Source organism: Paecilomyces variotii (assembly GCF_004022145.1).
Source record: "Paecilomyces variotii strain CBS 101075 chromosome Unknown C8Q69scaffold_6, whole genome shotgun sequence".
Lineage (NCBI taxonomy): Eukaryota > Fungi > Ascomycota > Eurotiomycetes > Eurotiales > Thermoascaceae > Paecilomyces > Paecilomyces variotii.
In genome coordinates, this window is record NW_021167145.1 from 492,217 (window position 1) to 507,289 (window position 15,073).

At 49.2% G+C, this 15,073-nt stretch overlaps 4 protein-coding genes across 4 annotated transcripts; 2 read left to right on the top strand and 2 right to left on the bottom strand.

Annotated features, from left to right (window-relative positions):
• Nucleotides 1-382: 382 nt before the first annotated feature.
• Nucleotides 383-3,764, top strand: C8Q69DRAFT_444933 (putative tRNA exportin; the record flags this gene model as incomplete). The annotated part of the gene is made up of 5 exons (XM_028629031.1): nt 383-394; nt 517-2,092; nt 2,147-3,172; nt 3,226-3,680; nt 3,738-3,764. The coding sequence occupies 5 exons, from the start codon at nt 383-385 to the stop codon at nt 3,762-3,764; spliced, it is 3,096 nt and encodes a 1,031-aa protein (XP_028484626.1).
• Nucleotides 3,765-4,871: 1,107 nt separating this feature from the next.
• Nucleotides 4,872-6,554, bottom strand: C8Q69DRAFT_277240 (putative esterase). Its single transcript, XM_028626866.1, has 4 exons — nt 5,894-6,554; nt 5,575-5,795; nt 5,292-5,483; nt 4,872-5,179 (listed from the first exon to the last, which is right to left on the bottom strand). Exons 1-4 carry the CDS (start codon nt 6,156-6,158, stop codon nt 4,994-4,996), a joined length of 864 nt encoding a protein of 287 aa, XP_028484627.1. The 5' UTR covers nt 6,159-6,554; the 3' UTR covers nt 4,872-4,993.
• A 31-nt stretch (nt 6,555-6,585) lies between these two features.
• Nucleotides 6,586-11,968, bottom strand: C8Q69DRAFT_468469 (peptidase family C50-domain-containing protein; the record flags this gene model as incomplete). Its single annotated transcript, XM_028630690.1, has 2 exons — nt 8,453-11,968; nt 6,586-8,405 (listed from the first exon to the last, which is right to left on the bottom strand). Coding segments are annotated over exons 1-2 (4,987 nt in total), but the record flags the coding sequence as incomplete, so codon positions are not given.
• Nucleotides 11,969-13,430: 1,462 nt separating this feature from the next.
• C8Q69DRAFT_277387 (hypothetical protein) lies at nt 13,431-14,468 on the top strand. Its single transcript, XM_028626868.1, has 2 exons — nt 13,431-13,984; nt 14,047-14,468. The coding sequence occupies exons 1-2, from the start codon at nt 13,528-13,530 to the stop codon at nt 14,286-14,288; spliced, it is 699 nt and encodes a 232-aa protein (XP_028484629.1). The 5' UTR covers nt 13,431-13,527; the 3' UTR covers nt 14,289-14,468.
• Nucleotides 14,469-15,073: the final 605 nt, after the last annotated feature.

Below are 15,073 nucleotides of genomic sequence, written 5' to 3' on the forward strand. Positions count from 1 at the left end.
AGCCCCCAGATCAATTATTATTATGATTATTATTATTATTATTCTTCTTCCTTCTGTGCACAAACACACAGTGCCTCATCTGTATTAGTTTATCCCGCAACTATCATTAATATTCTCTCTTGGTCCGATAGTAAGTCCCTGGGCTAAGCCTTTCTTCCGTGGCTGAACTGGGGCTAACTCATAACTGGAGCCTTGAAGGACACAGCCGACACCGCCCGCATGTTCTTGTAACTACCATGGCTCGATGACTGACCTCTGAATGATATGACCTTCCACATTGAATTTTGAAGCAACAACCGTCACACGAAACTCCCACACGTCCCAGTCGCTCATCGCTTTCAGGGTCATCTACGACTCCGGAAGCAAGTTGGGCTGGCCGAAGATGGAGGATCAGGTAAAGATTTTGTCCTAGCCCTGAAAAAAAACCCCACGCCCCTCCCCCGGGATGCTACCCCTCTCAGCGAAAAGAGGTCTCCTCCCTCCAGCAGTAACTAACCAGATGTGCTTCTGTAACAGGTAGCAAGCGCCATAGAAATCGGCTGGAACCCTGCCTCCGACCAAGCCCTCAAAGCGCAAGCCTACGACTACCTCAACCAGCTCCGCTCCGACCCGTCTGGATGGCAGGTCTGCCTGTCCATCTTCACCAAAACCCCACGGCACTCCGAGATCGTACGACATGTGGCCCTGGAAGTGGTCAACAGCGCCGCTCAGGCCGGCCTGATTGACCTGCAAGGTCTTGGGTTCGTCAAGGATGCGCTGATGGCGTACCTGCGTCAAGGGTACGCACAAGATGGGACGCTGAATCCTGACTCCGCAAATATCCAGAACAAGATCGCCCAGACTCTCACCTGTCTCTTCTGCGCTCTCTACGCCAGCGGTTGGGAGACTTTTTTCGACGATCTGCTCAGCTTGACGACTAAAAACCCGTCGACAAATGCGCGAGACAACCCCGTCGGGATCGTGTTCTATCTCCGTGTGATTGTCTCGATCCACGAGGAAATCGGCGATGTGCTGGTGTCCAGATCTCGCGCAGAACAGGATAAGGCCAATGCCCTCAAAGATCTGATTCGCGAGAGAGATGTGCAGAAGATCGCCAACTCCTGGCAAGAGATATTGTCGCAGTGGCGGGATGGGGATGATTTGATTGCGGAGATGTGCCTGAAAGTTGTGGGTAGCTGGGTGAGCTGGATCGATATCGGTTTGGTCGTGAACCAGACTATGTTGGATCTTCTGTTCCAGCAGCTAGCACGGGCACAGAGAACGGATGTCAGGCAGGGCGAGGAGAAGCTGCGGGATGCGGCGATCGATGTTTTTACTGAGATCGTTGGCAAGAAGATGAAGGCCGAGGATAAGATTGATATGATCATGTTCTTGAATCTAGAAACTATTGTCGCCCAGCTTTCCAACAGCCCTCCACTACACGATGCTAGATTCACCTCCAAATATGACACAGACCTAGCTGAGACCGTTGCGAAGCTCGTCAACATCACTGTCATTGATATTGTCAGGGTTCTGGATAATGAGGCCGCTCCAGCTCCAGCCAGGGAAAAAGCCAGTACGCTCCTCCAGGCCTTCCTTCCCCATATCCTCCGCTTCTTCTCCGACGAATACGATGAGGTCTGTTCGACCATCATTCCTTGCGTGAATGATCTTTTGTCCTACTCCAGGAAGGTCTCGAAAGGAAACCCGGCTCTCGCTGCCCAGCATTCCTCCATGCTTCTCCCCATCCTGAAGGCTATAATTGCGAAGATGAGATACGATGAAACATCTTCATGGGGCGATGAAGACGAGCAAACGGATGAGGCGGAGTTCCAGGAGCTACGGAAGAGGTTGAATGTCCTCCAGCAGATCATTGCATCGGCAAACGAGCAATTATATATGGAAGCAGTTTCAGAAGTTGTGGGAACTACGTTCGAAAACCTACGGCAGTCCGGTGGCCAGCTCGACTGGCGGGATCTTGATCTGGCTCTCCATGAAATGTTCCTCTTCGGCGATCTGGCTGTCAAATCTGGGGGTCTGTACAATAAGAACAAGCCAAACAATCCGGCTGCTGATCGACTGGTGGACATGATGCTGAGGATGGTTGAATCTGGTAAGTCTGCGGTCAAACTATTATTTTCTGGCTGGCGTCTCTGACTCGATATAGACATTCGATTTTTCACTCACCCTGCAACCCAGCTCCAGTATATGGAAATTTGCGTTCGTTACAACTCCTTTTTTGAACACCACGCGCATCTAATTCCAGGAGTCTTGGAAAATTTCCTCCAGCTAGTTCACCACCCCTTGAAGAAGGTCAGGACGCGGTCATGGTACCTCTTCCAACGCTTCGTGAAGCACCTCAGAGCTCATATCGGAAATGTGGCTGAAACCGTCATCAAAGCAATCGGAGATTTGCTTGTTATCCAAGCTGAAGTGCCAGCAGAGGGGTCTGATGGCGATGAGATGTCTTCAGAGGACCACGAGAATTCAGCAGATGCTGTCTTCAATAGCCAGCTATATCTATTCGAGGCGGTTGGATCTATTTGCTCGACTGCCGCTATTCCGTCCGACAAGCAAGCGCTGTATGCTCAGACGGTCCTGAACCCAATATTCATGGATATGGAAAGAAATCTAGCTGCAGCAAAATCAAACGATGAGAGAGCCTTGTTGCAAATCCACCATGACATTATGGCTCTGGGAACTCTTGCGAGAGGTTTCTCAGACTGGACCCCGGGAACTAACGCTCCCTCGAACCCCCCAGCACCAGAAGTATCAGAAGCTTTTGCTCAAGTTTCAGAAGCAACACTCGTTGCCCTGGAATCACTGAAGACGTCTTTTAATGTCAGAACAGCATCTCGGTTCACCTTCTCGAGACTGATCGGTGTTCTCGGCTCGAGAATCCTCCCCCAGCTGCCAAGATGGATCGATGGACTTCTCACTCAGACCTCATCCAAAGATGAGATGGCACTCTTTTTGCGACTTCTAGACCAGGTCATCTTTGGCTTCAAGACTGAGATCTATGGCATTCTGGACACGTTGCTTACCCCTTTCCTTCAACGCGTGTTCTCTGGAATCGCTGATCCCATCACGGGCACGGACGATGAGATTCAACTGGCGGAATTGAAGCGAGAGTACCTCAACTTCTTGCTTGCGGTCTTGAACAATGACCTGGGAGCCGTGATAATTAGCGAGAGTAAGTTACTGACCGCGTCTCCAATAGCATCTCATCTCTAATACTTTTTCTAGCCAACCAACCTATCTTTGAAACCGTCATCTCCACCATTGAACATTTTGCGAGAGACGCAGATGACCCTACCACCGCGAAGATGGCGTTCCTGGTCTTGTCTAAGATGGCTAGTTCGTGGGGTGGCCCAGATATCGCTCCGGTGATATCGAACGGAGCGACTCCCACCCAACCGGCTCTCCCTGGTTTCGGTCAGTTCATGATCACGCGCTTCTCGCCGCTTTGCTGGGCGCTTCCAGCTACCTCTAGCTTCAACTCGAAGGATGCGCAGGCAAGGCAGGTCCTTGCTGAGGCAGGAAGCTTGCAGCGGACTATTTATTCCAAAACAGGTGCGGAGTACGTAGAATATCTCCGTACTCGAGAACTTCCCGGCATGGGAATGGGGGCAGATCTTATCGAAGAGTTTTTGGGCGCTTTGAGTCGGCTGGATACGAAAGGTTTCCGGCAATTTTTCCAGGTATGTCTCCTCGCGTTCTAGACCGGCCTGTTAATGCGCAGCTAACATAGCTGTCAGTCCTTTATCCAACGGTTGAGCGCATGATACCACATGATGTTACGCTCTCTCTCATTCCCAAAATCTACGCCGCCCAGTCTTTTTACTGTTCTCTTAGATTCCCCTGCCTTTTTTCTCTTCGATGAGCTCATCATTCCCATGTATTATGCACCGGGATGAGTGTTTCTTTTCTTTTTCCCGTCTGCTTAACTTCCTCTTCTTATTCTCATACAAGCGACTTTCCAGTAATCTTTGCCTTTTTCTCACTTATCTTGCAACAAGCATTGAAACAAGAAAAGCAAAAGCAAACAACGTGCATAGTTTGTGTGATGCAGCGCGGCATGCATTCTGGGGCGTTCTTCATCTCCCGTATAGCCAAAGAGACAAAACAACATTTTTCTTCTCTATCATAGGCAACCCATTGTTTGATCTGCTGTCTATACCAGACCGGGCGGGGTTTCCTTGCCGATGGATATTTTCTTCTCTTTTCTTTTTTTGTTCTTCCTTATATGATAACTGATCTAACTGATCACGAAGAGATACCAAGAAAGAGAAATGAAATGGCAGGAATGGATGAGTGTTATCGGACAGGGCTGTCAAAGGATCGAGAGAAACGAGAGAGATATGTCAAACTTATGCATGATGCATGGGAGGGTGATTACTTGTCCGTTTTGACTTTTGAGGGAAGGACTCTCCAGACCTTGACAAGGGTTTACACTTAACTTAGGCACAGCTGCATTAGGGCAGGTTTAGATTTCAGGTAGATGCGGGGAAGGCAAAGCAAAGCAGAGCAAAGCAAATGAGATGAGATGATGAAAATGCAGATGATCGATCTTCTTTCTGTATTATTTTTTTTCCCTTTTGAGGTATTGGTTGTGTATTTTGGGATACTTGATGGATTGGATTACTAGTAGCGTTTACACTTATTAAGGTATCCTGATAATATCATATATGCCTTCTTGTCGCCTGATATTAAAAGAAGAAGAAGAAGAAGCGTATATAGTAACAACTTCATTTAATCATGTCATATCATATTATATCGAGGCTCTAGGTGCCTTGGGGTCGCTTCTACAGAAGTTAGACTCGGAATCTATATCACCTAAAAAAAAAAAAAAAAAAAAAAAAAAAAAAAAAAAAAAAAAAAAAAAAAACAATCAAGGGATAGAAAGATAGTTAAAACAAAAAGGGGATTTAAAGAAAGAATATACATATGGAACTTATTTATTCTATCGAAGATAGAAAACGAAAGTTATAATAATGAAATAGGGTCTCACGCACTAAGCGAACAGATACTTGGCCGCATGCTCTACGTGATCGTCGGCGAACGTGGAGATGAAGTAGTAGCTGTGATCGTAGTCCTGCTGGTAGCGGACTTTGACGCCCTCGACGCCGGATTCCTTAGCGGCCTTTTCGAGGTTTTCGGGGAGGAGCTGGCCCTGCTTGTAGAAGTTGTCGCCGGTGCCCTAGTTTAGAGTTAGTGGTAAGTTACTTTTTATATTGATTTTTCATTCCTGGTCCACACGAGGAATAATCAAGCTATATAAGATAAGAAGGGAAAGGGGACATGTCACATACGACATCAATCAGCACATCAAGCGGGCCCTTCCACTTCTTGATCAGCTCCGTGGCATCGTGCTCCTTCCACTTCTCCTGGTTCTCCGCGCCGAAGTAGCCAGAGAAAGCCTTCTGACCCCAAGGGCAGTTGATGGGGTTGGAGATGGGCGCGAATGCCGAAACGGACTTGTATTTTCCGGGATTTCGGAGGAACTGTTGTTTTTTTTTTTACCAAATTAGTTATCTGGCTTAATAATGTAATTTGGCGGGCATCTAAGCGGGGTAAAAAAGACTCCATTATTACCAAAGTCAGAGCGCCGTGACCACCCATACTGTGACCCGTAATGCTGACACGGCTCGAGTCGATCTGGTCAAATGCAGAGAAGACGGTCTTGGGAAGCTCTTCCGTGATGTAGCTGTACATCTTGTAGCCCTTGTCCCATGGGGCCTTGGTGGCGTCGATGTAGAAGCCCGCACCGCTACCGAAATCGTAGGAGTCGTCCTCACCCTCGATCTTCAGACCACCTAGAACAGGTAACAAGCGTGTTAGGGTCCTGATTGATCCCGGATGGAAAGGGGGGGGTGTAAATGCTCGAAAGAACAGGAGTACGGGAACTACATACGTGGGCTGGTGTCTGGGTATAGAACAGCAATGCCCTTCTCGCTAGCCTTGTGCTGGAAGAAGCCCTTCTCAGAGCAGTTGTCTCCCGTGCAGGTCAAACCGGACAGGTAGATCAGGAGGGGGACCTTCTGAGACGAGGACTTGTACGCCTGCGGTGGCAGGTACAGGTTGAAGTTCATCTCGCAGCCGGTCGTGGTGGCATTGTGGGCGAGCTTCAACAGCTTTCCACCAAAGGAGGCGATGGTTGCCTTGGTTGTAACAGACATGGTAACTTTTCTTTTTTGGATGCGACAGGAAAGGAAGAAGACAATGGAGTTGACAGTGTAGATGAAGAAACGAACAGGAGAAAAAGGAAGATAATGCCGGAAGCTCTAGGAAATCCGTTATCAGAGTGGAGTTAGCCGTGAGGGGATGAGGGGCACCAAACCCCGCGCTGGAGAGGCTATTGCGGTTATTGTTCCCCCATGGGCGTTTCTCTCATCATAAAGGACGGAAATCATAGCGGGATCTAGTATACATACGCTGATCCCCTCCCGAAATTATCGACCAAGTGCTGCCGGGTTGTTGAGCCACAATCGGACACACTGACATCTATTGTTGATACCCCGCGGAGACGGACATGTTTACATCATCGGGAATTTCATGACAGTCCCGACTTGAGGAGCATTTTACAGAGAAAAGCTACGCTCTGTGTGGAGTCCACTGGATGTTCCCAGTCATTGACCGTTATATTATAGAGCCTCAAAAGTAGCTATGCCGTCTATTCGTCCGTCCCAGAACATAAACAAACAACCGTACTCCAGTCCGTAACCAAGTTCATATACATATACTCCGACGGCAACGGAATTGCACCAAAACAATACCCCTCGCCTACTTCAAAAACACCGGAACACCGTAGATCACTGGAGCTGCACCGTTCAAATACCGAAGCAAACAAGACGTTCTCGACTTCGTAACAGCTTCGTCCAGAGCCACGGGACGGTCAGACGCAGAATCGGGACTGGTCACAGCTCCCTTAACACATCTTGACTTTCCCTTCACGTCTCTCTGCGCGGTCTCATGGCCAGCGAGCAGACCCCACCTCTCGAATGTTGACTTGGCAAACCGATCAATGTCCTTGTCTGTGACGTCCCAGAGCGTAGCAACTAAAGCTGGAGTGCCGGCATGCATATAGTTCATCGGTGTTCCATAGGGTTCGTACTCGCCAGCTTCGGTGAGGCAGCCACTGCTGCAGCCCATGAGAAAGGTGACTGCGCACTGGTCTAGCCGCTTGATGGTTCGGCCTCGAATGTACTGAGCGCCACTGCCGTGGCCAAAGTAAAGAAGTAAACTTCTAGACTCCAGCGCTTCTTTAAATTCTGGCTCGCTGGGCTCCCGGTTGACAATGCTCGTCCAACCTTTCATAGAAGAGAGATCTTCTTCAAAGGTGCCCTGTGTCGCCTTAAGGTCACCGCCTGGATTGAGGATGTAGGTTCCGCTGCTGCGATTTATGTGCAATCCTTGGGAGATATCTTCCGCGTGTTGTCGAAAGTCCATGATCCTGTCGCGAATACATTGCAAGGATGGCATGCGGGAAACAGGGAGCCCTTGAAGACACGGGAGTGATTCCCATGGGAAAGAATGAAGAGCTTTGTCAAGAACCAAAATGGTATGGGCTGGTTCACCATGCCCCTCATTCCCCACGCTCTCGTGGTAGCTCCGCAGTGCATCAAGGGTATCCACCACCATCATATCAAAATCGATCTCATCATAGGCATTGCGTTCTCCATGGAACTGCAGAATGTCCACCACAAAGTATAGGAGGTCCATCAGCAGATCTTCAGGATCCTCACGGCTTTCCAGGTCCTGAATTCCGGTGAACAATTCCAAGACACTTGAGTGAAGCGTGAGTCTTGCTTCCCGCGCTTTGCCACCCTTCCTTCTCGAAGGGAGATGCTTGTCGAGGACGTGTTGAAAAGACTCGCCGAACCGGGATAGGAGGTCAACATTCCTGGTAGCAGGGGAGAAGACACCACGGAATCCTCCCAACCAAATATTTTCAATGTTAGAAAGGAGTGTCTCTAGACGTCGATCAAGTGCCTCCCTATTTTCCCACCACTCCTTTCTGGACTGTCTATCCGTTCGCGTGCGGGCATCATGTGCGCTGATATTGGCGAGCTTAATAATGTCCTGCAGCTCCCTCTTACCTTCATCGAAGGTAAATTCATCTTCTTCCTCTTCTTCCTCGGAATCTCCTCGTTTCAAGGGCAGACGGAGGAGGAAAGGCGTACGACCCTTGAGCATTTTCGAGATAACAATATCCGTCCGGTCTGCACTAAGTGACAACGATATGACGTTCCAATTGTCCGGAAGGATGTCAATATACTCCGAGGTGAAATCAGAGGAATAACTTTGAATCTCTCTTGTCCAGGTAGGGGCGGTTGGCCAGCTCAACGGATCAGAGAAGCTCGGAAGCTTCTTATCGATCTCAATTGAAAGCTGGGCGCGCTCAAAGGCACCAATACGACCGATTTCTATCTTATGTTAGACAGCTACGTTGATATCTTAAGACAAGACTTACCAGTAACATTGGCTGGAGACACAAGTCCTGTCCCTAGAACCCCAGAAGCAGTAGCATTCGATAGCAGCGACATCCGGCTCAGCAGACGGGAAGCAGCATGTGCATCAGCTGTGGAACCACATGTGATAGCAGCTTTGAAGATGTCACCGAGGGGGGTAGTCGCTCTTGACAGCATGGTAGCGAAATCTTCTTCTTTCTTGGTAGTACGTGACCGTGTCCCTTTAGTAGAAGTTGCTCTCGTTTTACGCACAGCTGGCGCTTTCTTTGTGGCTGAGGCATTTTCAGGGGAAGCAAGATCTTCAAGCTCTCTTGCTGGAGATTGCACAGATGGCAGAGAAAGCGTAGACTCCGGGAGCACACAATATACGGCATGCGTCGAGAAACGTCTGATCGTATCAGCCAGAAGGTGCTCGCTTTCGTCTATCTGGGTGGAGATCTGGCCCGCCCTAGACATGGCAAACTGCCACGCATCCTTTAGTAGGGAGAGAGCTTTGTCGAAATCATGTCCTGCAAAGGAACAAGATGCTTGTTGTCGCAGAATATCGCCTCTAAATCTCGACAAGGTGATTGACTGCACTGTAGCCGGAGATGCTTTGTTCAATGCTGATTCACTGGTCACCGTCTTTGCTTTCCGCGTCCGCTGAGTCGTTGTTGCTGCTGCCCTCCGGGGTTTCCTGGTTGGCTTTTGGATTTCTAGTTTTTCCATCTTGTCTTCGATACCAAGATCTGGTGAGGATAAGTCGAGGGGCATCATCGATTCTGGTCGACAAAGATCAAGGACGGCGCGTTCCGCTTCGGAGAGAGCACGAGACTGCTGATCATGCAGCCCTTTGGCTTGATAAAGAGAAGCAAGGCTGACTCGCAATGAAACAATTTCAATACTGTTATCGAGCTCTTGCGACATTTCCACTGCACCTTTCAGGAGATCCTGGCCTTCTGATATGTGGCCACCACGGATCCAGTCATAACCAAGTTGAGCTTGGCAGGCAATGAGGCGGACCTTGGCATTGAGTGTTTTGTTTACTTTCACCGCTTGCTCTGCGTAGTATATGGCGTCTTGGAGAAGTCCACTGTGAGAGGAGAGATGGACAAGATTCATAAGGCTGGAATGGTGCGAAGCGATATGCGGCCAAAAAGGCGATCCCTCGGAGTAGTTCTTTGATGAGGAACTGTCCTTTATGTTGAGAGTAGCCATTCCTTCCGCGACAATGTCTACTTCAGAATCGCGGCTGTCACGCTCCGGTGTCCCTTCTTTCTTCTGCGACATCTTCTCCAGTTTAGCCCACAGTCTGCAATTCAGACGTACTGAAAGCTTAGCGAAGAAGATGGCATTAGCCATTGACCCCTGTGCGTAAAAGAACTTCGAATGGATAAGAGCTGCATCTGCAATGATTCTTTCCCATGCAATCTTTTGCTGGCCGGTGCTGCTGTCAATCTCTCCCTTCACCCGGCTACTCTGGCAGAATGTTCGCGCCGCCGACAATGTGCTAGCTGCTTTCTCCAGGCTGCCGGTCTCGAGCAGATACTCCACGTTGACCAGGTGGTTAGACATTGCTGCAAATGACGAGACCCGGTTGGTCTCGATATATTGGCTAGCTTGGGCGAGCAGTGTGCCAGCTCTGGTGCAATTCCCAAGTCGACAATATTGCAACGCTGATCGAGACTGGACTAGAACGATTTCGGAGATGTCTTTGACAACCTGGAGTTGCAGAATATGGAGAAGTGACTCATAGACCGACAGCTGAAGTTTCCACATTCCACGAATTTCGAGATAATCGAGAACTGCTTTCATCTGCACAATCCAATATTCCGGATCACCCACGCAAGTTTCGACCGACTCCCATTCATGGCAAGTTCGAGCCACCTGGATCCAAGACTGGACCACTGCGTCGAGTTCTTCGCGGCCGAGATCTCCATTATGAAATCCCAAAATCAACCGTAGACATGACTTCAAATGATCTTCAAGCCCAGCCAGCACGGGGTCGTCAAAACGACTCCTTCCCTCCGTCACAATTGCTGTGCCTTCGGATATGAGTGCCTCAGTGACAGGTATGTCCAACGACCCAGGGTGCTGAAGTAAGAAACGTAGAGTGTACATGATAATGCGTAACCGGTGTATAGGATAACTGTCGGGGGTATACAGGGAAAGAAGTGTAGAGACAAGGGAATTGAGAGTTAAACGGAGGCTTTCGACGCTCGAAGAATGAGCATGGCTGTCCATAAGAAGGCCCATCTGCCATTCAAGGAGAAACCCTCGCTCTTCGGACTCCAGAGTGTCGTCGTCGAATATGACTGAATTGTTATTGTTTCTGCGCCGCAGCTGAACTCTCAGGTGTCCATTCAAAACACGGCCGAGGACAAAACCTTCACTTCTTGGATCTTGGAAAACACGATGAGCAGGCTTTCTACCAACCGTGGACATGAGGTCTGGAAGGATACCCGAGCCAATATGCTCATGTATGGATTGATGGAATGCCTTGACCGATTCTGATCCGATGTTTCCTTCGGCGTAAAGATGAGCAAGTCTCTCGAATTTCAGAGCAGCAAAGCCAGTACTCCTCTCGGCAGGAGAGCAATTAAGGAGCAAGCTTGTTGATTGCCTCAGAAGCGGAATCAGTTGCTTGTAACCCTTTCCTGATTCTCTTTCCTTTAAATACCGCGACCAAAAGACATTGGAGAGTTTGACAAAAGCAATGCCTCTATTATCGTCCGCAAAGGGCTCTTCCTCGGCCTGATTTTCGGGTCCAAGAAGTCCAAGGAGACGTTGGCAGTCGGAAAACATTGGCAGAGCACCTTCCCAAGCCGTTGACTCACACATCACTACCAGCTTTCCAACAGCAGCAGCCGAATCGATAGCGGCGAGAATGATGTTCTTCGATACTGCAAGCTTATGCTGAAACTGCTCGATCTCTTTTTCTTCGCTGTCCTCTGCTGGTTGTCGTCCAATGTAGCGCCTCAGAAATCTTACAAACCCTTGAAGATATTCGATCACTCGGCCTTTCAGTCCGTCAGTCGCGCTGTCTGTACTGCTGTTCCTGGAAACCGTGTTTGCGAGAACGCCCATTGCTAGCTTTTTGAGTTTAGCCGACTCAATGAGCAGTTGCTCCATATCAGTGTTGGTGCCTTTCAGCAGGGATCCCAAAGTCGCTGCTGCTTCGGAGAGCGACTGTGAAACCGTAGCTGGTGAACCTGCCGACTTCATCATTTGAATATCAATACAGGCGATTCTGCAGCGAATGATTCCAATGATGACAGACTGCTCAAGAGCAGGCAGGCCCAAGATGTCCTTGTATATCGCGAGAGCATCGTCGGTACATCCTGCTTCTTGTGCCATTTGTCCTAGAACCATATTGATCCTCCGTATCGTATGTGGATCCTTGGATGCGATTGACAGATTCCGCTCATCTTCCCCCACGGCAGACTGCAGCCTGAGCACCGTTTGGTATATCGTAGAGAATTCCACGTTGTCAATTGTATGCTCATTCTGGGCAAATGTCCCTAGCGAGCGTGCCAGAGGATCCCAGAGTTCTTTGTTAGGTTCACAAACGTGGCCAGAGACCTTCCACCACATCGTCCGAACTTCAAGTGCGAGCAGCTGTATGTTAAGCGACAGGGCTGGCTTAATTTGTGACTTCGAGACCGGTGAGGGTTGATCGCCGTATTTCTGACTCGACGGACAAAGACAAGAAAGGTTGTATGACAGTGACTGTAACTGCAAGGCTGCCTTATCCTTCGTCAAGGCTCCGGCTTTGAGCGCGTCGGTAATTACTCTGGCCGGGCTGCTATGGTTGGACAGCAAGAGCGTTGGGTAAAGCTTTTGAATGACCGAGGGCCGTCTCTCAGATACAATCAACCTCAGAGCGTTCGCCTGGAATGACACTAGGAGACTCAGTGGACAACCAGCGGCTCTAGTATTCCTGAAGGCTAAAAGGTCTGCCATTGTCTCTTTGGAGGCATCATCGTTAGGATTGCTCGCAGCGCTGGGTTTCTTCGTACGGCTGGTAGAATCCGCGACATTATCGAGATGCTGTTGTATCCGGCGCTTGAGTCCTCTCAATTCTTTGTACGCGAGTTCATTGAGGTCCAGTGAGAGAAGCCTCCCCGCAAGTATGCACGCTCCTTGTTCGAGTTGCATATTGGGGAAGTCACCTGTTTGGTCACCCTGTTCGCTTCTCAATGTCCGTAGACACGACAATGACAATCGCGCACACTCAGCCATGGCGAGCACTCCATCGCCCACCATAAATGTACTCGTCCGCCGCACATGGCCCGGCTTTGATTTGGTGGGCGATGTCACGATTCGGTTTGGCGAGCTTGGGCGCAGAGGCGTCTTGGTGTTTGGAGTTCGTTGAACTTGATCTGGCGTGTTCGCAACTTGGCGTCTAGAAGCAGGAGCCTTCAACGCATCCGAGAGGGTCTTGGAGGCAACATTGAAGACCTCAGTCGCCAGTATCAGTTTCTCTTGGCGTGAGAGACGCGCTTCGTCTTGGATATCGGTAGGCGCTTGGAACACGGCGACTTTGGTAGCTGTCTTGGACTTCGCAGTCCGGGTCGATCTCGAGTTTCTTGATGCTGTAGTGGCCCTTGTCGTCCTCGTCTCTCTCTTCTGGCTGTTGGTGGCCTTCTCTGCATCCGTATTGGAGGAGGGTCGGAGGAGTGTTTGGAGAGAGGAAACGGTGGAATTTGTGCACGATGCTAGTGACTTAATATCCTGTTTCACGGACTCCACGAGGGAGCCCGGCATTAGTACTGTTACCGCCATGGGCGTATAGAAGGATATAAGAATATGGCACTGACTGCCATCACACCGAGCGTGTTAGTATCGAACATATCTCATCATGGAGCTCCGTAGTCGAAGGAGGCTGACATAAACTGCGTTGTCGCAGCAACAGGCCTCCGCACTATTCCAAAACGAGCGATCCAGGCACATCGGATCTCCAGCCCCGATTCTCCGATTCTCTCTCTCTCTTGACGAACACTACTACGACCATAGAGTACCATACGTCTTTTTTTTTCGAGGCCAGTTCCACGCGCGACGGCATAGATCTGGTCGATCATTTATCGAATCCCTCACAATGGCTGCACTCAGAATTCCTGTTAGGCTGCTCGCCAGAAATTCCGCACAACACTCCAGCGTTCTCCGCAATCGCGCCGCTTTTCTTACAGTTTCGCAACATGTCCGTCTACATTCCTCCGAATCCTTACCGAGAATAGCACAAGCATCAACATGGAAAGCGATTATGCCAAAGTTCCTGCGAGATCCCGAGACACTTGGTCATCAGAAAAAGAAATCAATCGAATCGCGGGAATGGAATCCAGCAACGTTTTTTATTGTCATATTCATTCTCATCGGCTCGCAAGCTATCCGATTACTGCTTCTGAAGAAGGATTACGAGGCATATACTAGAAGTGCAGATGCGAAAATAAAACTTTTGAAAGAGGTCATTGAGAAGATTAACAATGGGGAGAAGGTGGACGTGGAAAGACTGCTAGGAACCGGGGACGCGCACAAGGAGAGGGAATGGGATGAAGGTTGGTCTCTTCTGCTTAGGTTGTGTATACCATGCGCTAATGCTCCTATTTTTTGTTACTAGTTCTACGTGAAATCGAGGCAGAAGATTCCCTGTGGCACCAAAAGAGGTCCGAAAAAGACGCTCAAGCGCCAGCGCAGACTGAACCTGTCGTACAAGAACAGCCCGCTGAACAGCGTGCAAAGGGAGGCATAAGATCACTCTTCTTCCGCACGAAGTCATCCGAAAACGGACAGGAGAACAATGTCGAAGAGGCAGACGACAAGAAAGACAAGAATCAGCCCCGAAAGCCCGTGTTCTTCTAAGCGCCGACATATTTTATTTATTCCATTGCGGTCGTAAGAAGGTCTGCTTCTCATACCATTGATAGATAGCTCGACCGGTGAATCCGGATCACTCTCCGTCGGCCTTTCCCTATGATGACTTTGCCAAGGGGAGAGGAGATGGACACAGCCAGCTTTTTCCGGGATGATGAATCTCTCGAGAAGAACAGGATTCTCGTGAGGTGGTTTCATCCGCGAAATATTCTGGCTTCAAGGAGAAGACATAAGTGCAGGAGAGGTCAGATAAACAGTGCCAGTCCACAACCTTGAGTTCTCGGAGAAAAAGAAGCCCCACCAGTTATGGCCGGTACACCGACTCATAACCAGCTCTCAGATTGGCCATGGCCATGATAGGGACGCGCGGAGATGATATAGATACGGAGTACAGTCTTCCAGAACCACAAGGGAACGTTGAAGAAAAGAAAATTCCCGTTCCGGGCAGATCCGCTAAAGTCGCCCTACTGCGGACAAACGGCTTGATGTACGGAGTATGCGCAACTTGATACCCAAACTCCACTAATCACATCAACTGGACTTAAGAGCTATTGGCTCGCGAAAATTTTAGCATTGTACGTACATACATATTAAATACATAGTACATAGCGCATATAGTCCTATACACTCTATCTATCTCAAATGTGGAGAACGAGATGGCGTCAATCCTAGTTTCAGTATCAAAGAAACAAAAGCTATCTATCTAGAGCAACTCCACAAAGCAACATCCATACTCATCTCCACTATGTACATTATCGGATTTATCTCGGCTT